Genomic DNA, 24,871 nt, shown 5'->3' with positions numbered 1-24,871 from the left:
GGGGTAGGAAGGGGGTGATCACACAAAATGTTATGGCTGCTGTTGATTTTGATCTTAAGTTCACATATGTCTTAGCTGGCTGGGAGGGATCTGCTCATGATGCCATCATTCTAGCAGACGCTTTAGAAAGGGATGACGGCTTAAGGGTCCCCCCGGGTAAGTGTTGGTCATTAGGTAACAACAAAAGTTTAAGTTAACGTAAAAATTTGCTTACTTGGATACAATTTCCCTCTTGTCAGGTAAATTCTACTTGGTCGATGCAGGATATGCTGTTCGTCCTGGGTTTCTTCCACCATATCGTGGCTGCCGATACCATTTAAAGGAGTATGGTGGAAGGAACAACCCTCGTGACCATAGGGAATTATTCAATCTGAGGCACTCCTCGCTTAGAGTCACAGTAGAACGAGCTTTTGGTGCATTAAAGAATCGTTTCAAAATTCTTTACAACAAGCCGTTTCACCCGTACAAAACCCAAGTGAAGTTAGTGCTAGCTTGCTGCATTTTGCACAACTGGATCCTAACACACGGCCCTGATGAGTGTGTCCCTGCGGAACAAGACTGGACTCCAAACCCTGTGGAACCCGAAGCACATAACGATGTTGCATATGACAACAACTCGTGGGCAGCAAAGAGGGACGAGTGGGCACTAGCTATGTGGAACAATAGGGGAAACATGCGTGTATGAAAGGCATCGTGTAATAGTTGGTACTTTTAATTGTGCAACGGTTTGTAGACTAAATTCATATGTAACTGACTATGTATTATTGGTAATTTAAGTGCAGATTTAGTGCTGTTGATTTTGATGAATGGAAGTGCAGTTTTAGTGCTGTTTTGAGATGAATTGATGTGCTGTTTTAGTGCCGAATGGAAGTGCAGTTTTAGTGCTGTTTTGAGATGAATTGACGTGCCGTTTTAGTGCTGTTTTTAGATGAATCTAAGTGCTGTTTTAGTTCTGTTTTCAGTCAATGTAAGTGCAGTTTTCGTGCTGAATGGAAGTGCAGTTTAGTGCTGTTTTGAGATGAATTGATGTGGTGTTTTAGTGCTGAATGGAAGTGCAGTTTTAGTGCTGTTTTGAGATGAATTGATGTGCCATTTTAGTGCTGTTTTTAGATGAATCTAAGTGCTGTTTTAGTTCTGTTTTCAGTCAATGTAAGTGCAGTTTTCGTGCTGAATGGAAGTGCAGTTTAGTGCTGTTTTGAGATGAATTGATGTGGTGTTTTAGTGCTGAATGGAAGTGCAGTTTTAGTGCTGTTTTGAGATGAATTGATGTGCCGTTTTAGTGCTGTTTTTAGATGAATCTAAGTGTTGTTTTAGTTCTGTTTTCAGTCAATGTAAGTGCAGTTTTTATTGCTGAGATTTGCTGAGTTTTGCAGGTGATGGCTGAGCATGGGGGTGTCGGTGGGGCAAGGAATCAATTGCGGTGGACAGCCCACATGTCCAACATGATGCTGCGCCATTTGGTTGCGCTGATTGAGGGTGGAGTGCGGACTGATAAGGGCTTTAAGGAGGCGCACCTAAACACAGTTGCAAGAAAAGTGACTGAGCAGTGCGGTGTAGAAGTCAGCGGGAGTCAGGTGTACAACCACCTTCGCAAATGGAGATCAAGGTGGGTGAAAATATGCAAGCTGCGGGACATCAGCGGTGCCTTGTGGGATGACAACACACACTCCATCGTACTAGAGGACGAGCACTACAAAGGCCACATCAAGGTTGATGCATCACAACTGACTTCAGTGTCAAACACTTTGATCTATTTTCTGATAGATACATCTCATATTTGTAGGATCACCCTGCTGATGTTGACTACCTCAACGTTCCTCTCGAGAACTATAAGCAGATGGTTGCCATCTTCTCTGTTGGACAGGCCACTGGGAGGTATGCTATGGGCTCCAATGAGCCTTTGGGACCTCCTCCCGATGAGGTGGAGAGCGAAGGCAAGGCGGACCCGATTTCGACTGCCACCAATGCGGGGATTATCTTTCCCGAGGTTATTGCAGAGTCCGTGGATGATGACACCAACACCAACACCCCTCCCCCGCATGCCTCTGAGGAGGTTGCTGTTGGATCGGCGGGGGGGGGGGGGGGAAAGGGAAGGACTCCTCCAGTGGGGCTGGTTCAAAGAGGAAGAGGGCCATGATCACAGAAGATGAGGCCATCATCTTCAACGGCATGACCGAAGCTGTAAAGGATATGGCAGGTGCAATCAAGGCAACCGTCCATGCCGAGGCACATCCCGATGTGTACAATGCGGTCATGAACCTCCCTGGCTTCTCCGAGGATGCATTGCTGGCTGCTCTTGATTGGCTCTATGACCACAAGCCACAGAGCATTGGTTTTGTGCAGATGAGTGCTGAGCATCGTCGTAAGTGGATGAATCGTTGGATCGCCAAGCACTACTTCACTGACTAATGTGCTTGTCATCTAACACTAACCTTTTGCCTACTTAGTTGGTGGTTAATGAACATTCCTCCACCCTCGAGGCCATATCTATTTATGTAAGATGAAACTGTGGACATCTTCTAATAGCTAAGCTTAGTACATGATGTGGCACTATGGGTTGTGATGATGAAGCGGTCTAAACCTTATAAACTGTTGGCTGCTCATGTGATTATTTTGTGTAAATGTTGGAGGGTTCATGCTTAGGTGCAATATGGACATGTGTTTATTGTGCAAATCAAGTTAGTTGAGCACCTTTCGTTCAACTTGATTCTTGTCTGTTACGAATTAACTCAACATATGTACTGTCTTATTCTATTTAGCACATCAGTCTTATGCCTAAATGCGATCAGCGAGAGATAATACAACAACATATGCTCATCATCTAGAGGACTTGACAAAATTCGAGCCATAATAGACAACCTATAACACTTCATCCAAACTTACCTCATTCAAGTACATTACCTAAACAACACTTCAAAAATTCTAAAAATTTAAGCCACATTCAAATCTGACCTACACAACATGCACACAACAGCTTTAGGGGGGTAAGCACACCGCTCCTCAGGTGCAAGGTCACCATACTCCACTCATGCGGGCAACCAATCACAATCTCAGCACTTTGCACCCGCTCATACAACCAACCAAACAGAATCTCAGCTCAGCTTGCATCCACAGCTGCAGCCAACCAAACACACTTTTTTTTTCAGAATACGGATCCCTTCAGCCTGCTTCCCCTCATCCAGGATATACGGTGCAGCTCTAAAAACCTCGTACAGCCAACCAAACACACCCCTACATGCTCGTGCGAGGCCAAGCTCCCTTTTTCATTTTACGCCTTTTGATGCTTGTGAATGAACGATGATCATCTGCCACAAAGGTATCCTGGTCAAGGGGTTGATTTGTAAGATGTGCATTTTTGTTGTTTGGAATGTTGCCGCTTTTCTCTTCCCTTTCCAGGAAAGTGTGGTGTTGTCTGGTTTTTTTTTTTCTTGTTAGAAACATTAATATAACTTATAGATATATATACGTATTTATATCAATATTTTTATAATGTTTATTGAAGATCAAAGATGTGGAGCTTGAAAATTAACAAAATTATCATAAACATCTCGTTGTCAACATATATATCGCCTATTACTGAAAGAAAAATTCTACCGTTAAAAAAAAAAAGAATTTGATCCCTAACAAATAAAAAGTATAACAACATTCACTAACCATTTAAGCTAGGACTTGATTCTCCTGTCTCACTTTGTTAGCTACCAAATTTAGAATAATCTACCAATAGATTATTCAGCCAAACCTTAAACGGTTAGAGCCATGCATCACATCACACCATTCTACCTCACGAAAGCACTAAACACGCACATGTCTTTTTCTTCCTCGGAGAGGCGACATGGAAGGGCCATACAATGTATCGGACTTGTCTTGCAGTTGCTGACCATTCGTCGTTTAACATTTTTTTTTTGCATCTCTTTGGAACTCCCCTTTCATTCGTCTCGAAATCCAATACCATTGTGTACGAAAGCTGAAGTCATACTTGTGTTCCTCTTTTTATTTCAAGCTTGTTGGAATACAGTTTTGTGGAGAAAACAAATTGTTGTCTCAAAAGAATTTTGTCTTAAAAATAACAAAAAAGTCTAGGCCTAGTTTGGAATGTGGGATTTCCTGTGAAAATTAGTGCAATCTAAACAGCCTATTTACTAAAACAATCATAGAAATTAAAGTGACGCTATTTAACATGCGCTTGAAAACGTAGTTGACAATGCAAGTAGACCGGTCGATCTTGATTTGATGCCTCTACTCCTTTTTTTTCTCAATACTTTTCTTCCAAACACGTATTGTGCTTCTTCTTCCTCATGACGTGCAGCTCGTTTCCTTGCCGATGACACCCCTACTATCACACCGTTCTGTCTCCTTTGTCAGGCTGACATTTCTTTCTATAATCTCTTCTAAGTCTGATGATGAAAGAGTTCCAAATCAACTCCTCCCTTGACCCGATTGACGTTCTTTGTCGTCTGAACAGATATCCTAAGGCATGTAGAATTACGATAAAACAACTTCAGCCATTGTTTAGAACGTAAATATACCATCATGTAAATTTGAAGTTCATAGAAAGCATTTTTTTTTAAAAAAAATGGATACATGTCTCCTGTATTTCGGGTAGTATCCGAATCACCCTCGAGCTACCGTATATATTCGGTTCGCCCCCTCACCAACCAAGCCCGACACGACGACCACCACCATTCCTTCCCAACTTCTCCGGCTCCCCACCGCCCTCGCCGCCATCCTCGATCCATCCGCACTCAGGTTGATCTCTCCCCTCCCTGGTAAGGAAGACCTAGCTTGCCTGCTCAGTCGAATTGCTCGTTTCGTCCCGCGGAATCTGAAGCTTCCCTTATCCCTTCCCAATCCACTCGGTTCGTTTTGTTTCCGCGTGGTGGAGTAGTGATTATTGGGTTTCTTCCCGAATTTTTTTGGGGTTCGATTTAATTCAATTCGGTAGCCTGGTGAGATCACCTGTTCGTTGTTTGATTCAGGTGCGGTAGCCGCGCGCTCCGGCCATGGCGTTCTTCCGGGGCCTCGCCGCGGTCTCGAGGCTGCGATCCCGTGTGGTGAGTGGCCCGTGTAGTGGTGGTTTGGCGCGTTTGTGTGTGTGCTGGTTTAGCGTTTGTGGGTGCTGAGATTTTTGTTTGTCTGTGTTGTTGCTGCTGCCAGGCGCAGGAGGCCACCACGCTGGGTGGTGTGAGATGGCTGCAGATGCAGAGCGCTTCCGATCTCGTAAGACAGCTATCATCTTCTTGTATTTATCTTGTGATGAAATTTGCCGGAAATGTCTGAAACTGTAAGGTGTTAGTTCGCTAAGATGTTTTTTGCCGATAGGTTCCCTCTTGCGAGGAGTTTTTATGTGCCCCTGGATGTGACGCTGATTGTGTTTCTGAAAATGCAGGATCTTAAGTCCCAGTTGCAGGAACTGGTTCCTGAACAACAGGTTTGTTACTTCCTAGCCCATCTGATAAAAATCTTACGAAGTCAAAAAGTATATGTGGTATCTGATTCCTTAGTTTATTTCTCTTAGGCTGTACATGTAGTACAGTGTGATAACTTGCTTAATTTCTGCTTCAAGATAACAATGAATACCTTTTGCTCCCAAAAAGTGTGGTGGAACATCAACACTCATGGGATAGACAATTACTTTGTACACAGTTTTTTGTTTTGCGCCTAGCTATAATCAGAAAGTTCAGAATAGGTATTGCGGAAGTAGAGAACCTACCTGGTAGGTGTTTCACTTGTAAAGCCATTTGTCTTTATGAAACTTGCTCATATTTAATTTATGATAACTTTATATAAACTATGTATTTGAGCTGTCATGCCTTTTCTGCTCTCATATGTCAGGACATGACAGCAAAGCCCAACTTACTCTTCTGTTTTTTTTACAGGATCGCTTAAAGAAGCTTAAGTCGGAGCATGGAAAGGTCCAGCTTGGAAACATAACTGTGGATATGGTATGCCTTTATCATTATCAATATATAGCTCTGTTGTTTTTCTAGGGCACATTTTAACTCATACGTCCAAATTCCCTATTAATGTCCCTCCAGGTCCTTGGTGGAATGAGAGGGATGACTGGAATGCTTTGGGAAACATCGCTACTTGACCCAGAAGAGGTATTCTTGCATTATTTCACTTTCATGTTATATGTTAGCGTAGTATATATCAGTTACTGTCCATTTTATCTTCAGTATGGATAAAGTTCCTAAATTAACTACAACACAGTGATTTATAGAAGATGCATGCACTAAATTTATTAGAACTTAGTAACTTACTATAGCACAGTAACCTGCTCGAGTTGAAGAGTATAATTTTTTATGATATTATATTTTAGTATGAGGGCTCCAATGCAGATTTTTATGATAGTATTGGGACTAAGTTCGATTTTGTCAAATCTGCACGCATCACTTTGTGCCTATTTAGTAGAGTTTCTCCTGATCCAAATTCTCTGAGGAAAGTGATTTTGTGAATGAAAGTGATTCTCTAGCGTAAACTCTATAGAGGAAGTGATTCTGTGAGGGAAATAAATTAGAGAAAACTGGTTTTTTTAGCTCCTAGCATTTATTTCACCCACGTAATCACTCTGGGAGTTGAAAACTACAAACTGTCGTTTGGTAGAGCTCTCACTGATTCCACTCTGGGAGCTAGTCTGAGAGCTCTGCCAAACATACCTCTGTATCTTTGTTGTTGGATGTAATCTATTATCTTTATGATAACATATGCAAACTTTAAAGTGAAGCAAATAATCTCATTATTCATTGATCACATCTTTTCCTATCCAGGGCATTCGTTTTAGGGGCCTCTCGATTCCAGAGTGCCAGAAAGTACTGCCGAAGGCAGTTGAGGATGGTGAACCTTTGCCTGAGGGTCTCCTTTGGTTTCTTTTGACGGGAAAGGTATGCCTGTTAATTAAACACTTAATTTCAGTTTAGAAGTGTAGCAAATATGGTCCTCCAAAATAGGAAAATATTTCATTGTTGATTCAAAAGACGACAAAAGTTCCTTTCTGATTTTAATGTTGTTATTCCTGAAATATGTTTCAATTTTGCCCTGTGCCCCTGTTCTCACCCTATTGCTGTCAGCTTTAAGCTTTTATCCCTTAATGTTGGTGTTTCTTGTTTCAGGTTCCAACCAAAGAGCAAGTTGATGCTCTATCAAAGGAATTGCTTACCCGTTCGAATGTCCCAGGTACTTTACTGTCACTGCTGACTACTTGTGTTATTGTTTGCTCATCCATAAAATATTTGAATGAATCGATGACAATTTCCCACTGTTCTAAAATTCAAAGGTAGTCACAGCTTAATAGAGAGATCTAAATGTTCCTGTTATTATGATCGTGTGAAGTTTTATATGCTCCATCTTTCCACTTTGATCTCCAGCAGCTGATATTGATGTGGATGCAGGTCATGTCTACAAGGCGATAGATGCTCTCCCTGTAACTGCACATCCTATGACACAGTTTACCACTGGAGTAATGGCCCTTCAGGTAAGCCCTTCCACTTCTGGCTTGTCTTGTGAAATAAAATCAAATTTCATCGTCACTTATTTACAGTTATATTTTCAGAACTGGTGCAACTAGAAACAAATAATGAAAATATAAATTATTTAAATTAATTTACCAAATCCATTGTGTTCTGACTGGTGTTTGGTATTCTTTTAGAGCCTCAAAAAGTGAGTCACCTGAGGTTTTCTTATTTTAATCCATTTCAGGTTGAGAGTGAATTTCAAAAAGCTTATGACAAAGGAATGCCAAAATCAAAGTACGCCTAGGATTTATACTGCCACCTAATTACTTTATTTGTCTAATGGATTTTCATGGTGTTGACAATTGTTATTTGTATAGATTCTGGGAGCCTACTTATGAAGATTGCTTAAATTTGATTGCCCGGCTTCCACCAGTGGCTTCTTATGTTTACCGGAGGTAGCTTTTGTTCCAGAAATGCTTCATTTTTCAATGCACTCACTGGAACTTGACATCAGTGAATGAAGATTTTGTGAAGTTAAAGTTATGGACAATTTTAGATTTTGTTTATCAATCATCTTGTTTCCCTCTTTCTCTGAAGGATTTTCAAGGAAGGGAAGATTATAGCAGCTGATAATGCTTTGGACTACGCTGCGAATTTTTCGCACATGCTTGGTTTTGACGATCCCAAAATGCTGGAGTTGATGCGGCTTTATGTAACAATTCATACGTAATTTTTCATCCACCCTTGTTTTTATTTCTATATTTGTTTCTGAAGGATTTGTGTTAATTTTTCCATCATACTCAACCTGGCTTCTTGTAGTGACCATGAAGGCGGGAATGTCAGTGCTCATACTGGTCATCTGGTAATATTTTTTTTTTGTTATCTTGATTCTTGATTTTCTTATTAATGTTTCTTAACGTGCCAAATGAATGGCTACTGGCTGCTGTGTGATACTTTATTTGGTAGCATCCTGGCATTGCTTTTGGTTTGGTGCAATGTGATTATTAAGCATCTAATGATACATTTGTAGGTACTGTCAAACCGAACTAATAATCAAGGAATATCGCTTTAAAGAGTGCAGGATAAACAAATTAGCACTGTAGTAGGAACTAGCAACAGGACAAAAGGACGAGTTTTAGCTGGATCCCTTGTTAATTGAACCATGACTTGGAAGGACCTCCTGGTGTAGTCCTTGCTCCTTCTCCATTGAAATGCATAGTAGTGAGAATACAGTTGACGGCTCTAAGAGTAGTCGTAGTCTGTTGTTAGACCATATATGTATTTATTTCTGCTGGATGAGCTGTTGTAAATTGAGAGAGGTTTATGTGCAGATACACTGTTCTTTGTCGGCCATTTCAGGTCCTGTGATTGCTTATGATCCATCAGCTATGTCCTTTTTACTCCATGGTCTGTGAACTTTTCATCCTTTGCTTATGGTGCTCATCCAATTGTAGGTTGGAAGTGCCCTGTCAGATCCTTATCTTTCTTTTGCAGCAGCTCTGAACGGTTTAGCTGGGCCACTGCATGGCCTGGCTAATCAGGTATGCTTAGTTGACACACTGGATCTGCTCTGCAATATTATCTTGCCTTGTGCTTCCTTCTACTTGTGATTGCCAGAAAGATCTCTCGGAATAAATTACCACCCCTGACCCCTCGCACTTGTTGTACTATTTGCTATATCACTTGCTTGATATATAATACACCTGTTCTCTGAAAGAGGAAACACATGGTTCTGTCATTGTTATATTGATGTACTTGCTGTTATGAACCGACCATATATTGCAGGAAGTGCTGCTATGGATCAAATCTGTAATTAAGGAAACTGGGAGTGACATCACATCAGATCAGCTAAAAGAATATGTGTGGAAGACACTAAAGAGTGGAAAGGTAGCTTATCTTACCGTTATATCAATCCATTGAGAAAATTCTAGTGTTACGATCATGCTCAAACATAAGTCCCCACACAGAAAAACACACACACACACAGAGGAAGTTCTATATGGTAGGAGTAAATGTAATGAAATTTGAATGTAACGCAGTAGGTGTAAGATAGTTGCCCTTTATTGGATCCTTTCTCTTGGGCTGGTTATGCAAATGAAACAACAACAGGTACCATATAGAATAATAGAAGGGGCTATATCTCCGATGATCTATGTACACTGTTGCTTATTTGGGTTAAGCATGGAGTTAAAAAAAAACTAATGTTTTGTTGCATTTAATCTTAGGTTGTTCCTGGCTATGGTCATGGAGTTCTACGTAAGACGGATCCACGGTATTCATGTCAAAGGGAGTTTGCCTTGAAGCATTTACCCGAGGATCCACTTTTCCAATTGGTGAGTTTAGAACCTTTATCTAATTGCATGGTCTTTCTTCAGTTCAACAATCTTAAATGTGATATTACCTAACAGGTATCCAAGTTGTATGAAGTTGTGCCTCCAATCCTCACTGAGCTGGGCAAGGTAATGTGCTACCAGATATATCTTGGTTTCCACTCCTTCGGTTTCAGCTTACTGGTTATGAACACCATTCTTTGGCATGTTTCTCAGGTCAAAAACCCATGGCCCAATGTTGATGCCCACAGTGGAGTTTTGCTGAACCACTTTGGATTATCTGAAGCACGGTATGTTTACAAGTCTTGGCATTTAATTACCAATTTAAACCTGAATGTATGATTCATGATGTGATAGCGAATCTACTTCGTAATGAATAGTACTTATGGCCGGAACATCTTGTTTGACCATGTAGGTATTATACCGTCTTGTTCGGTGTTTCAAGGAGCATAGGGATAGGTTCTCAGGTCTGTCGTCACCCTTCCACTTTCAGATGCTTCCGGCTTTCGCTTCTTCTATATGCTAATTCTGGTTAATTATTTATGGCGCAGCTCATATGGGACCGTGCCCTTGGCCTGCCGCTGGAAAGACCGAAGAGTGTCACCATGGAATGGCTGGAAAACTACTGCAAGAACAAGGCTGCTTGAAGCCTTTCACGAATGTTTTTTTTTTTTTACAAATTGGTCATCTTTGCTGTTAATAATCGAACATGAACTACAGTAGCATTTTTTTTTTGGCGGGCTAATAACAAGGGCAAGACGCTCTCAGATGGTAGAGTTTTGTATCCGCCGTCACTTGGGATACCAAGATAGTTAACCTGCGGCACGACTGGGCATAAGAGCTTAGGGCATGCTGATTAAGCTTTGTATGTCGATGCATACCATTTTTGAACGTTATGTTTGCTCGAGTTAACTTCCAGTTATGTGTTACGGCAGCATAAGCTGACATCTTTTTCAGAAAAGAAGAAAAGATATATTAATGCCGGTGCATGGTGTGGCAGTGTTTTTAGTTGGTACTTGTGACAGTGGTATTGCAACGGTTTCTAAAATTTTTGCACTTTGCATTATACTTTATCATATTTCTCAAACAAATACACCAAGAAATGAAGTAAAACATAGTACTTTTCGGCATATTTTGAATCCAGCGTCACAGATGATGATGAGAAAAAGAAAAATGAATCAAAACTAAAAGAAAGCTTGATTGTTGCAGCAATCCCTGATCATCTATACTCAATCAAATATACAAATGCACTGCTTATTGTGTTTCAATAGTGTTTTTTTTTCAGCGTGATTGTCTCACGTTGTAACTGATAACACCAGCAGGCCAGTTGAACTTAAAGAAGCACAGAGAACCGTACTTGACACCAAAAACTCTACGGTGCATTGAATGATTTGATGTAGGCTTCTCCAGCCTCCTGCTCATACATGCCTTCTACCTGGTAAAATATGACATGAAACCTGAACCCTGAACGATCCACAAAATGAAACGCATCAAGCTACACTTGACCACAAGCAATTCTCACACATGGCCAATAAATCTAAGTAGAAAAGTAATAGAATTGCAAATCAATGAGCAAAATATGCAATGTTGCTGATTCCATTGAAACATAAGTTTATTTAAGTTCATTGACACATAGGTGTTAATTTTTACATGGGGAAAGCCTCACTGGGTTCAAGCTGAGACCATACTAATATATATTCATATCCGGATCTAAGAATAGCAAAACTACTCCCATGTATGTTCGTCCCGTGCTGACCCATATTCTCTGTTGTTCCCATCTGATCAGCTGTCCAAGGGGTTTGGTGGGAGTGCTTCTCCCCTAGAGCCTCTACCAACAGAGCTATGATTAGTCTTCACACTTCTGATATCCCAGTCCATTACAAAAATATTGCATAATTCATTTAGAACAATAGGGCATGCAGCTATCTTGCACAAAAATAGCTTGATATTAAAATAACACTACATCATATTCTAAATAAGAAGGGTATGAACAGATGAACCCATTCCTTGCATCACAAAGAACATACCTCGCGTTTCAATGCCATTCTGGTATTTGATCCATATATAAAAATATCTTTTGGAAGCAACAAAAGAGCCAGTTCTAATAGTGTATCTTTTTCAATGTGTTTGAGAGATTTACGCAATAGTTCCTCCTCTAACCAGATCGGTATTCCCCTGGATAAAGCTTTTTTCAAAACAAGGATGTCCTACAATAAACATTAAGAATAGTGTGAACAATTCAGCCAATGGAAAACTTGGCAAGGGAATGTATTAATCAGGAAACTAAATGATCTATGTGTTCATTTCACAGTATCTCAGGCGAGCCAACATAAAAATTGATTATTGTTCAATAATCGTTAGATGAAAACAAACCATCTGAAAAATTGATGGTGGAATGCACAGCTACATGCCATCCTGGATTAGGCGCAACAAACACCAGACTGAAATTCAGACTTGCTGATGTTCTAGGCGTGGTTGCATCAGCAACCATTTCTTTTTGTTTCTCCGTAAATACTAAAATTTTATATAGTTGAAGAAATTGCAGATGCCCCACAATATGTGCTATATAATCTGATTGGAACTACATTGAAGGGAACAACAGTTTGCATCTTTCACACAATGACAAAATCCCACTCGAATTGAGCATACATCATGTACAACATCTGGCTTTACTTACTGAATGAGAAGGAGGACTGTGCTACAGAACAAAATTTTGGGGACATTTCAACAAACAGGTGGCGGGCAAAACGGGGAGATGGGAAGAGAGAAGACTTGGCATGTCATTTAACTTGCATGGGCTCCACAGGATTGATTCAGAATGGAGTGTTTTTATTACATGATACTGATAAACGTACCTCGAGGACAGATCATAGGGGTTGTGCTTCCATTTTAGTTGAGGATGCATGCACCAGGTGGTGGAGATGGATGAAGGATGTTCATGCATGCACCAGGTTGTCGCTGACATGTGGACTTAAATGTGATAGATCCATATGTCAGTAACAACTGTTCTCTGATGTTCACGTTAGAGGAATCGGTTCCCTAAGTTTTGGGGTGTCGGGTGATTTTAATCTCATGCGAAAACTTTGTACCATGAGGAGCCGAAACCCCTCTATTTATGTTTGGCGCTAATCGACCTGGGACCGCAACCACAGTCAGTTTGCACCTCCGATCATGGCGCGTGGGTGGAGTCGGACTCCCCTTTTCTCTCGGTCTTGTAGCCAAGATACGTTAGAGCCGAGATCATATCCAACAACAGTGCAGAGGCTGGAACGAGCAATAGCACCTAAGCCAGAGTTCGAGCACACAGAGGCCACGGCTTAGGGCCTCAGTGAGAATAAACATGGAGGTGTGTGGTCACTGGCTGGACACATCGGGGGATTATGCTCCTGTCTAATCATAACGAGTAGAAAAGGTTGATATTTAACCGCCGTGGGTCCCCTGTCAAGAGACCCTATTGTTCTTTACACCGACATGCTTACTTTCTGTGGCGATTGTTACTGGAACTAGCACTGATTTGTCAGCCAAACAGACGCGAGGACAAGCCAAAACGTGATTAAGAAAATTTCAGATTCGACTTACTTTTAGTGACGGTTGTCACTGGAACCGACACTGATAGTCTATTTCAGTACTGATTCTTAACATCGATCACTGTTCATACTTGAAAGTTTAAAAACTGATACTAATATATCTTTAGTTCTGATCACTATTCATATATGTTGCTACTGGTTAACCAATTTGTACTAGTGAAAACGTCATGTTTCCTCCAGCAGCGAAGCTCCCGGACGATCTTGATACGGTTCCGAGCTTCCGGATCTTGGTCAGGCGGGACGAATCGCCGTCTGATCCTGACCCGTCTCCTCCTGATTCGCTATCGCTTTCGGGACTGACAGCGAATGACACGTCGAAATCCCACTCCAATGCTTCAAGCTAACAACGACAGAAAAATCGAAAGGCATCAGAAAGTATATATGCAAGCATAGCGGATCCGATGGGTAGCAAGTAGGTCTGAGACTATTTTGGGATTTGGGTCTGGGACTACTAGGAGATTTGGTATATTTTATGTAAGTATGTGTAGGGTTAGGGAGTGCGAGGGCTGTGAACACAGAGCGCAGTTATTCAGTTATACGTTTGAGGTTTAATGTTGCAATGTTATAAGTTTCAATTAAACCTATAATCTTGTAGGTTCAATATTGATTGTAATTTTTAAATTTATAATGTCGTGAGCTTCAATTAATCTGATACAAACCGTTGATAATTATTAATCCGAAGTGGCTGCAGCATTAGCTAGCTATTGGAGCATATGTATTCACGATAGAGTACTAGTTGTTGTTAGGATTAATCGATCTGGTTAGTTATTTTAATAGTTATTTGATAGATATCGATGTTATTATTTTTCTTTATTATTCAGATTACTCACATGATACTTAATTAGTAGAATTTTAGAAATTAGATTATGTAGGTTGTGCCAAATTTTAAACCATTATATGGCTTAATCGTATTTATTGAGCTGGATATTTTCTCCAAAATAAGCGATGATAACATAATTGAGACTTTAATGATCATAAAAAAACATAAAATGAAGAATCTAAAGTAGTATTGTAATCTCCTATTTATGTAAGATCTTATTTCATATTTGAACAATTTATATTATATATTTTCTTTGCAAAATTTGAATTTATTTGTTGAATTTACAATATTCTGATATATTTTTAAATACATTTTATTATGTTTTTTATTTTTTTATTATATATTGATTTCACGGTCTTATGAAAAGTTTGAGTGCCTTCTAATATTAAAATCCTATCTTCACTCCTGTATGCAATAGTCATGTACTAGCAAAAATCTAGTACATGAAAAAGGAAAAAGAACGAAACCTTTTTCCCTTTTCCACTCATGCTTCACACCTGTACCTATCGACCTGAAGTGGCCTAGGCATGACGAACTTAAACTTTTGAAACCGCACGAAGAACAATAGCATAGACAAATAAGATTTGGACGAACGAGATAATCTATATGTCCAAACCTCTCCGCGGAGTTGCCTTCCCCACAACGGCAGAGATGGAGCTCACCTTGCATCGCAGCGAGCAGAAGCGGCAGGCGTCGTCCTGGAGTCCCCTGTCGCACCCCTCGCACCTGGACGCGCCGGGCTTCCCCTGCCCCGATATGGGCCGCCGGTTGAGGAACACCACCTTCTCGCCGTTGATGAGGTACGTCTGCACCAGCGACAGGCTCAGCAGGTGCTCCACCTCCGCCACCTTCACCACGTCGTGGTACGACGACTTCCGGACCTACACGCGCCCACACGCACGCAGAGCTCGCGCGCGTCAGATTACCTCCGCCCATTATTGCCTCCTCGAGATCTCGCCACGAGCGCGTGCAGGTACGCACCTGGATGAGTTGGTGGCCGGGGTGGTCGGAGACGCAGACGGAGCAGAGCGGCCGGCCGGTGCAGCGGGTGCAGAAGAGGTTGCAGCCGGCACTACGCGTCGCGCGGCTCGCGCCCGGGTGCTCGGGGCACGCGTCGAAGAACGTCGCCTCCAGCAGCCGGCGCAGCCACTCCGGCGGGACGCGCTCCGCGTCGGCGCGGGCCAGTTCCTTGAGGCTGACCATAGCTGCGCCGTCTCGCAGGATCAAAAGCACGGTAACTAACCACGGCGAACCAATGAAAAATAGCCTGCGTATACACTGAACTGAAGCTAGCTACACACTACTACCGAGAAGGTACCTACCTACCTGCTCAGATGATCGATGGAGGAGGCAGATGATGATTTTGGAGCCTCTTTTTTCTTAAAGTTTTTGAAACGGATGGATTTGGTGCTGACATCTGGAGATTTATATATACATGAATGAGAACCGGTGAACGTGCAAATTTGTATGTGAAATGGCACCAGATGGTAAATTTGTATGTGAAATGGAACGTGCAAATTTGAATTTTGTTTCAAAGCGGGAGAGAGTAAAAATGGAAACAACAATGGAAGGGCATCAAAAGTCTGAAAGGTGAAATGCAACTTCACGTATCCTTGCAGCACGGTCTATCTTGTTCGTGCATTCCTCTTACTTAATACTAATACATCCGTTGATTCTCTCATGATTTTTTCACCTATCTCTCTAATACAAATCTTAACGTAAATGAACTGTACTGATAAACCAGATGTATGCATTGCCTAGTAGATTTTTTGTGTTCAGTCTGAAAGCGTGCATGGCTGGGTTCACACATCTCCAGGCGAGTTGGTGATTCCTTCCATTGATAGCCGGAGCTCCAAATAGCAGGTCTCTTGACCATGGTTTTCTTCGATTTTCTCCAACCATCTGCGGGACAGATCTCTTCGTTGGATGTCTACCGGTGAGGCATAGCCAACAACCGCCATTGCCATATAGTGTAGCTTGAGGTATTTATGGAAAGAATCACTAGCTCATCTCTTTGTAAATTTAACTAAGACGCTTCACAAACTTTAGGCTCCATCGTTTCCAATCCTTTCTCTATCCCTGCCCCTTTCAACAGAAAGAGTGAATCGCCATCTCGTTCCATTTCACATATAAATTTGGAGGTTCGTTTAATATCATTTCACATACATATATAAATCTCTAGACGATCCAAATCCATCCGATCCGTTTTTTTAGGAAAAAAGAAGCTCCACAACCCCATCTGTCTCCTCCATTACCCGAGCAGGTAGCAACAGCCACAGCAATCGTTAGCTTGTGATCCTACATTGCGTCGGTTTGGCGTAACTTATATATGCAGGCAATATATTGATTCATCATGGCTGTCGCACGTTTGCTCCTGTGGGACAGTGCAGAGATGGAGAGTCTGAAAGGAGCAGACATAGACAGGCACATAGACGAAATCTTATTATTTCACATATAGATATAAGATTCATATAAATAACAAACTGTTTCAAGTCATCGAAGAGAATCCACACCCTATGTTATATAGAATTGATAATGATCTTGCCATCTAGGCTGATCGCTTTTGCAAACCGAGCGATCACTCCAGTTTATTGAAATGGTGTACGTGACTAAAAACAAGTGACGAACAGACCAAGCACCACACCACCCCCATCGTTTTTCTAAAACATATTTCATAGATTCCATTTCACAGGATCGCAAAAAATGAGTTCTCACTTCACGTTGGATGTAAAAGTAGCAGACGACAAAAATAACCACCGATTAGCTATCATATGTACAGATTATTGACGAATTCATGCATGTCCAAGATTTTTTATTGTCTATTCCATAGATCACTATGTACATACCTAGCAATGAAGCGTTGAGATACCGCCAATTGGAAACCTATTCATGCGCAACGGATGAAGCGATATGATGGGATAACGATGACAGGCTATACGGGATGCATACATATGGGCGGTGAGCAACATACCAAGATGGCGAGGTGGAGTACAAGGCGAAGGTGTGGGATCTAAGAAAGATGGAGGTTTGTTGGGTGGAAAAGAGATGACGATGGGTGTATATGGTGGCAGCTGATCCAACGGATGTTTGGCTTCCAATCCCTCCGTTGTGTTTTGATACAAATACTACTCCATCCGGTCATAAATACTTATCGTTTTTGACTTTTTATGGTATTCATCTTGTAACTTTGATCATTATTTTGTATTAGAATATAATTATAATATCTAATAAAATATAATATTATGAAATTATTTTTAAGACAAATTTATATGTGTGATTTTTTATATTTTCAAGCTAAATATTTTGAGAGCTATTGACGATCAAAATTTTAAAAGTTTGATTAGATCTTAGTCAAAGTGATAAATATTTATGACCGGTGGAAGCACAAGGTTATCATCCTTTTATAGGGAGTGAGGAGCACATCGGACAAAGTGGTGGGTGGGTTGGGAGTGGTGGCGGGCAAAGGAGAGTAATTTTAGGGTTTGGACCTTCTCGGTGTGGTCAAGAAGTGGAGAGATTAGGGTTTGAACAAATCTCAATGTGATCATGCGGTGCAGAAGTTTATGTAGTTTCTTTACAAATCAATTAGCTTGTGGCTAGATAATGTCATTTTTTTAGATAATGTGGTATATAATCCTCATACATATAGAGCACAATATCATGCTCCTCACAGTCTCGCTTTTTCAATGATCAAGCACTAAGTATAGACGTACCATGGTTACTTGAGTTTTGCACAATTGCTGATCTAGGACAAGTTCCAAGGAGCAAGGCATAAGATTACTGCATGGTAGTGTATTCCCACAAATCTCAACCAAGAGATAATCAGCCACATATACATTGGCTTCAAATTCTAAACTTTCAGATACCAACATTTTCATGCATAGAGGATGTTGCACTGTTATTGCACTTGCATTTTAATTAAGTTATATGTATCTCGTCGCGGGGAAAGAAACAGCAAAATTTATCAATAGTCCCAGATCAGCCATGAGTCCATGACAGATGATCGACCTAGTGACGTCGGCACATTGGCGCTGTGCAATTTTTTTTTTTTGCTTTTTTCTGAACAATGTGTGCTGCTTCCTGCACAATTGCACAATGAAAACGTGTAATATGTTATTGTCCCGTGTGCAAAAAATTAATCATTTGGTAGCCATTATTTTCTCGAAAGTAACTTCAGAAAACAACTCGAGGCAGTGCCAATAGGCAACAATAACTTACAACTTTCCTTTCAATTAAGAATAACTCAGATGATGTCATGGGCTTAGGACTATGAACCGGGCTGCAACGGGTCGAGTGGCCCAGCTGGTTGGTTTGGCAAGAGGGCGCATAAGAGGCCATCGCCGAGTGAACCAGGGACATCGAAGAACAAACAGAAGAGTCTCTTTCTTCCTTCTCTACAACTTCCCTCTCCTCTGAACTTCTCCGATCCCCTTCCTCCCTGCTACCGATCTCTACTTCCCAGCCCCCATTCTCTCTTCCATTCCCAGTCTGATTGCTTCACTCTGTCAAGCTTTCTCTCTCTGTGTTGAACCCTGTCATTGCGAACCAAATGGGTTGGTAGTAATATAGCTGGGTTTTGTGGTGGTTGATCGTGCATGTGATCAATTGGTGTGCTTGAATCCATTGGGTACGTGACGGATGAGCTTGTAGCCAGCCAGCCATATTATCACATGCCATTGTAGAAATTTACTCATTTGCTACCTCTTCTACTGTAGCAGCGAATATGGTCTTTTTCACCTTCAATCCAACGGGTCACCATCGTCCAAAGTCACGGCTGTGACGATTAGGAGCAAGCAGGTTCAAACGCCGCCTAAGAGAAGCTTCAAGAATGAACCTGAACTGAGAGCGAGCCGTAGCTCGATTGGTAGGCCTCAAAAATAAATTTTGTTGCCTTTCGCGAATGTAATGTGACCACCGTCTGCAGAGCCTTGGATGGTTTCGGTGTTGATGGTCTCATTAGGGATGACACCTTGTAGCTGTGTATGTGAGATGGAGGAGTGTGTTTGCATATGAACATATACTACACTTATACTCGGTTGAGAGGTGTAAAAAAAATGAATCTGAACTCGGACAGAGGAACCCGGATTCCCTGCCGGACTTTGGTCCTATATATGGATGAATACAGAGCATTACGGAGGAAGTATCTGTCTGCTGGAGGAAGAGAAGTTCGCACTGGACAAACCATGGTCACATAATTCCCGGGTGGATAGATAGAGGAATAGCATCGAGAAACACAACAAGTTACTTGCGAAAGATTTTGATAAGATGATAAGGATCATAATGTTTCCAGAACGGAGATGATGTTCTGTGGACGAGGAATGAGAGATATGGTTCCATCTGGTGACTATGGGACAAACAACTGAGCATGGCAGAGGAGGACAGAAAGTTTGCGCTGCTGGATCAACTAGTTGTCTTGAAAGGAAGAAAATTATATAAGATCCTCTACAGAAAAGTCTCTGTGAGATCCTGATCCACGCCGTTCGTTCTGAGTCCAACGATTTGATTGAATACATATGAGAGAAATAGATAACACGTGTCACACAAAGATGGAGGTCTCATATAATTTCCTTCCGTCTTAGAAAGCCTTGTGGACCGGCCTGTCACATCAGCTGCAGTCTCAATGTAGGCTGTGAGGCACTTGTCGATCAGTCATTCTAGAATTTTGAACTTGAATGTACATACGATTGCTGATTTTTTTTTTAATCAATAGTCTTTCTCTTTATAGGCTACCCGTATGGCTCCATAGTCCTCTCTATAGACAAAAAGAGTGAGCATATGAGCATGTGACAAAAAGGGCCAATAATATTTTGCAAAAGCCTCTTAAAATCTGCCTTTACAGTTACCCAAACATAAAAGGTATCAGATGCATATGAGGGGCACAAGACCGTTGGCAAAAGTTATTAAATGAAGTGGCATACCAAAATCTCAGATGTGAAAAACAACTCTTGCAAATTTTGTTAAGTTGTCATGACAAGCGGTACTTTCAGAATTCAACCATGCATTCACACTAGGAACGGATGCCAAAGCCCAAACTTGAGATTGAATCCTCACTGAGCTAGAACTTGTAAAGCTCAGCTCAATTAGGATCACCTACATGCATTCTCTTGCATGTCATTTTGGATATCAACAGTATAAAACACACACCTTTGGCCATATTTTTCTTAACTATATGTTAGCAAAAATTGAAGTACCTTTGTCAATAAACGTACTAATATAATCTCTCTGCTGGTGAATCAACTAATATAATTTTCATGCGAAAATCCTAAAAAGTTTTTCCCTTGTAAACATAGTGCTGTTGTTTATGCTATTGTTCCCAATGCTAACTTCTCCAAAATAAGTAAATGTAAAATGCCTTCTTTACTTTTGACACATAGTTTATGTTGGGGAACATGTAGGCTACACTAGCCTAAAATAAGAATTTTCTACCGTATTCACTCAGGAAACCATACTAGTAAGAGATTATAGATCGTTACCACTCGACGCGCAGTGCAGTTGAATAAGAGTTAGAGTAGATCGATCCAACATCGTGCACGTCAATCTTCCCAATGAGCTCCGTGACAAGCTCCACGATAAGCTCCGCGCAGGTGGTCACACTCCTTGACTAGTTCTGAGCAGGTGGTTGCACTCCTCAACCAGCCATCGAGCAGGTATGTTGTGTTTTTTATCAGCTCCGAGTGGTCGTGTCATGCTCCTCGATCAGTCCCGAGTGGTCGTATTGTAATCTTCACGCTGAGAAGATCAACACCGCAATAGCAGCAGTGTCTCTATGATATCCACACATGTAACAACCTAAGTTCTTAAAACCATAGAAAAAGATGTGTTTCCTGTCTAGCTGTGTAAAATCGGGATCCAAAAAAGTAGAATTTTTTTTTCAAAGAAAAATAAAAAATTATATATATATATATATATATACACATATATTTGATTGCTTGTTTATGTGAGCTAATGTATTTGTATAGATAGTATATACGTTGTATGTATAATTATACAAATGCATGTACATGAGAAAAATTAGAGAAGAAATAGAAAGGCTTTTGAGCTAAGCCTATCTCCCTTCTCTCCCTCTATCGGTTTCAGCCTAGCCCGCCATCATCTTTCCCTTCCTCTCTCCTTCTCTAGGCTGCAGCCCACGTCTTTTGCCTGGCCCGCCGAGCTCATCCCCTACCTCTAGCTTCCCTCTCTCCCGCTCCCTCCCACCGCTGTGCTGCACCTAAAGATGACCAAATGGGCCAATCGGGCCGGCCCGGCACGGGCCCAACTCGGCACGGCCCAAAATCCGCACGGCCCGATTGGCTCATTTACTGTTACGGGCCGTGCCGTGCCGGCCCGCGTGCCGAGTCGTTGGCCCACGACACGGCCCAACTGTCACCGTGTCGTGCCGGGCCGGCCCACGACACAGTCGGCACGATGGGCCCGGCCGACACGATGGGCCCGTTCGGCACGACGGGCTCAGTTGGCACGGTGGAGGCACGATGGGCCCGTTTGGCACGACGGGCCCGACCGGCACGGTGGAGGCACAACGGGCCAAGTCGGCACGGGAAGGCACGACGGGCCCGGCCGGCACGGTGGAGGCACGTTCGGCCCGTCAGCACTCCGAAAAATAGGAAAAAAAATAAAAATAATAGCTAAAAAAATCCAAAAAACAATAAAAATATAGAAAATAAATACATAAGATCTTTATTGATTGGTTGCCTCGTTAAAAACCTTTCTACTAGAAGGAAAAAAGAGAACAACCTACGATTATGCTCCGAAAATTACATGGTTTCATTAGAAACTCCAGAATTTTGCTTGCAATATTTAATATGCTTCCTCAAGTGTCCCGTTCCATTTGAAGATCTGGCACCTATTTCTTTGCTGCATATATTACACTTAGCAAATCCTACCTGTTCCCCGTTAATTTCTCTGAAGACATTTTCAAAATGTTGCCACACCCATGACCATGCATGCGAGTTCTCGACATCTTGATCCATGAATTGAAATATGGAATTGGTTTCTTGATGTAAAGTGGCTACTGGCTACTTGGCTAGCAACTAGGAAAAGAGAGATGGGTGGCCGATGAGATTACATGGAGTTTGAGATGGAGTAGATGGTATTTATAGGCCACGATGAGAAGAGAGGTGGGTGGGGGTGGGGCCGTGGGGGTTATTTAAAAAAAATAAACAAAAAACATGAATAAAATAAAAAAAACTTAGAAATAATAGGGGCACATGATTAATTCTAAAAATAAGCTTTATTGATAGATTGCCTCATTAAAAACCTTTTTAGCAAAGGAAAAAAGAGTACAGTCTAGCTCAGAAAATTTGAAATTACACGTTTTCATCAGCATCTAGATACAAATTTTGGAATGATTCTTCAAGCTCAGTATTTTCTGCAGTGTGTTGCATTCGTGCTTCAGCTTGTTCCCAATCCTTTACTATGGTGAGTATTTCAACCATCTCACTTAACAGATTTGTTCTTCTCTCTTCGATTATCCTTCCTGTAAGACTGAAGGCAGCCTCAGAAGAAACTGTAGATACATGAATCGCTAACAAAATCTCGCGCTAACAGTGAAAGCACTGGATAATTTGTCTTGTGCTCATGCCACCATTGCAGTATGTTGAAGTTTTCTTGTTCGTGGCTGATAACGTCACTGTCGATGAAGGTAGTTAGCTCCCCTCCAGATGTTGGAATTCCGGTGCCCGTAGACGATCATGACGAAGAGTCTGAACTTCTTGATGAAGAACCTGCACCAAATATTTTCCCCCACGTTGTCGTCTTCTTACTTGTTGTGGGTGCTAGTGGAGGTCGTTGCAGGCGAACTCCGCCATACTTTGTTTCATATTTACTATAAACTTCGAATAACTTAGAACGAACATTAGTATAATAATTAGAATAATCATGGCCAAGAGTATCACCTAGAATTGCGAGAACTCTACAGAAAACTGCAATTTTAGCTCTAGGATCTAAAATAAAGGCAAATGCGTACAACAAAGGAATTTCTTTTCAATACTTTAAGAATTTAGATTTCATAGGAACTACACAATATCTTAGAAGATTGTCATTTTCATAGTTGTTTAAATGAGTAGCAATTTCAACAATATTATGCACTACTAAACAAGATGTTGGATAATAAATTCCTGATAAACTCACAGTTGAATCATAAAAAAATTCAAGAAACTCCAGTATCCTTTCAGCAACATACCAATGCGCTTCCGTGAGTAAAGTTTGACCCCCATGCTGATGGTAATATGTATGAATAAACACACCAAATGTGTTCTTATATGGTATAATATTTTTAAGCATCAAGAAAGTAGAGTTCCATCTCACCGGTATGTCCAGAGCAAACTTACGTGGACGCACATCCATTGCAACACAATACTGTTTATATGCTGCAATTCGTTGGTTAGAGGAGTTCACAAAAGATATTGCAGTACGAAAATCGTCTAAGTATCGCGACAACCTCTTCAAACCGGATTTTACTATAAGATTGATAATATGACAAGCACAACGTTGATGTAACAAGAAAGATTCAGCATAAGTACTAAACAACGGAGTAAGAATATCCATTGCTCTAGAATTTGCACCGGCATTATCTAAAGTGATAGAAAATATTTTATTCGTGAGACCAAAGTCTGCAACTACTTGAGATATTTTTTCAGCAATATTTTCACCGGTATGCGCGTTGTCAATCAAACAAAAACCTATTATTCTCTTTTCTAATTCCCAATCATTATTAACAAAATGAGCAACCACACTAAGATAATCCTCTCTAGCCGTACCTGCCCATATGTCCGAGGTCAAAGCAACTGAAAATGTACATATTTGCAACATTTCTTTAAGCTTGCTACGACACGCATTGTAGTATTTTACCATATCCCTACTAGTTATCTGTCTAGAAACATGCGTGAACCTAGGATTATGAGCTTACTTAATGTAATCTTCAAATGCAGCAGACTCACCGATATTGAGTGGTAGATCCACTCTTGCAATGAAGCGACATAGCTCTTTTCGAGCATTGGCAGAGTCGTACTCCCAATGATGAACAGAGCCGTCGGGGTTGTACTGCAACACTGTCTGCTTCATGGCTGCTCCACTCTTTTGCTTGCAACTTGTGGCGTGCCTCTTCAAGTGCCCCGTTCCACCCGAGGGCTTTGCAGATAATTTATTTTTACAAATATAACACCTAGCATACCTGACACTTACCCCATCTTCCTCTTTGTAGAACCTTTCAAAGTCTTGCCAAACTTCGGAAGTACCGGCTCTTGATCTTTTAGACCAGGTGCTTGCTAATGTGTGCACACTTGTAGAGCCTGACGATGGAACTGCTGCTGCATCACCTGGATGTGAACCAACCGGAAGTTCACCGTCGGGTCCATCATCACCTGCAGCACTGGTATCAAAGGGGCCGTAGTCCCCTGTGAGTCCTTGGAGAAAAAAATCATGATCTATGGATGTATCATGATCACCGGCATCCATGATCAATGTCGAATGACACTACAAAAATTGTAAATATTCAGAGTTAGAAATAATGAAGTAATAAAACTAATAATAAAATAAGACTCAACAACGATGCAAAAAAATCACCAAGATTTCTTCAACTTTAAGATAGCAAGTCAGCAGGATGACAATTTTGGAATTGCTCGGATTTTTTTGCAACAATTCAAACTAATTTTGCCAAATTATCGCTAATTCTCAGGAACTTTG

General features: G+C 41.2%; 2 protein-coding genes across 5 annotated transcripts; one reads left to right on the top strand and one right to left on the bottom strand.

Annotated features, from left to right (window-relative positions):
* Positions 1–4,607: 4,607 nt before the first annotated feature.
* LOC133918549 (citrate synthase 4, mitochondrial-like) lies at positions 4,608–10,764 on the top strand. 4 transcript variants are annotated; one of them, XM_062362473.1, is made up of 20 exons: positions 4,608–4,746; positions 4,977–5,051; positions 5,155–5,217; positions 5,387–5,428; positions 5,877–5,942; positions 6,036–6,101; positions 6,768–6,881; positions 7,110–7,173; positions 7,389–7,471; positions 7,696–7,745; positions 7,829–7,906; positions 8,049–8,177; positions 8,271–8,313; positions 8,906–8,992; positions 9,237–9,338; positions 9,677–9,784; positions 9,860–9,910; positions 9,998–10,071; positions 10,197–10,248; positions 10,333–10,764. In XM_062362473.1, the coding sequence occupies exons 2-20, from the start codon at positions 5,001–5,003 to the stop codon at positions 10,426–10,428; spliced, it is 1,419 nt and encodes a 472-aa protein (XP_062218457.1). In that variant the 5' UTR covers positions 4,608–4,746; positions 4,977–5,000; the 3' UTR covers positions 10,429–10,764. The 4 variants fall into 4 exon arrangements, with proteins under 4 accessions (XP_062218457.1, XP_062218455.1, XP_062218456.1 ...); XM_062362471.1 differs by having other exon boundaries at positions 4,613–4,766; XM_062362472.1 differs by having other exon boundaries at positions 4,646–4,856.
* A 2,743-nt stretch (positions 10,765–13,507) lies between these two features.
* Positions 13,508–15,391, bottom strand: LOC133917462 (protein RGF1 INDUCIBLE TRANSCRIPTION FACTOR 1-like). Its single transcript, XM_062361362.1, has 3 exons — positions 15,170–15,391; positions 14,851–15,069; positions 13,508–13,708 (listed from the first exon to the last, which is right to left on the bottom strand). Exons 1-3 carry the CDS (start codon positions 15,389–15,391, stop codon positions 13,508–13,510), a joined length of 642 nt encoding a protein of 213 aa, XP_062217346.1.
* Positions 15,392–24,871: the final 9,480 nt, after the last annotated feature.

The sequence above is a fragment of the Phragmites australis genome, chromosome 5 (assembly GCF_958298935.1).
Source record: "Phragmites australis chromosome 5, lpPhrAust1.1, whole genome shotgun sequence".
NCBI lineage: Eukaryota > Viridiplantae > Streptophyta > Magnoliopsida > Poales > Poaceae > Phragmites > Phragmites australis.
The sequence above is the reverse complement of the archived record's forward strand: the minus strand, read 5'-3'. Positions and strand labels throughout refer to the sequence as shown.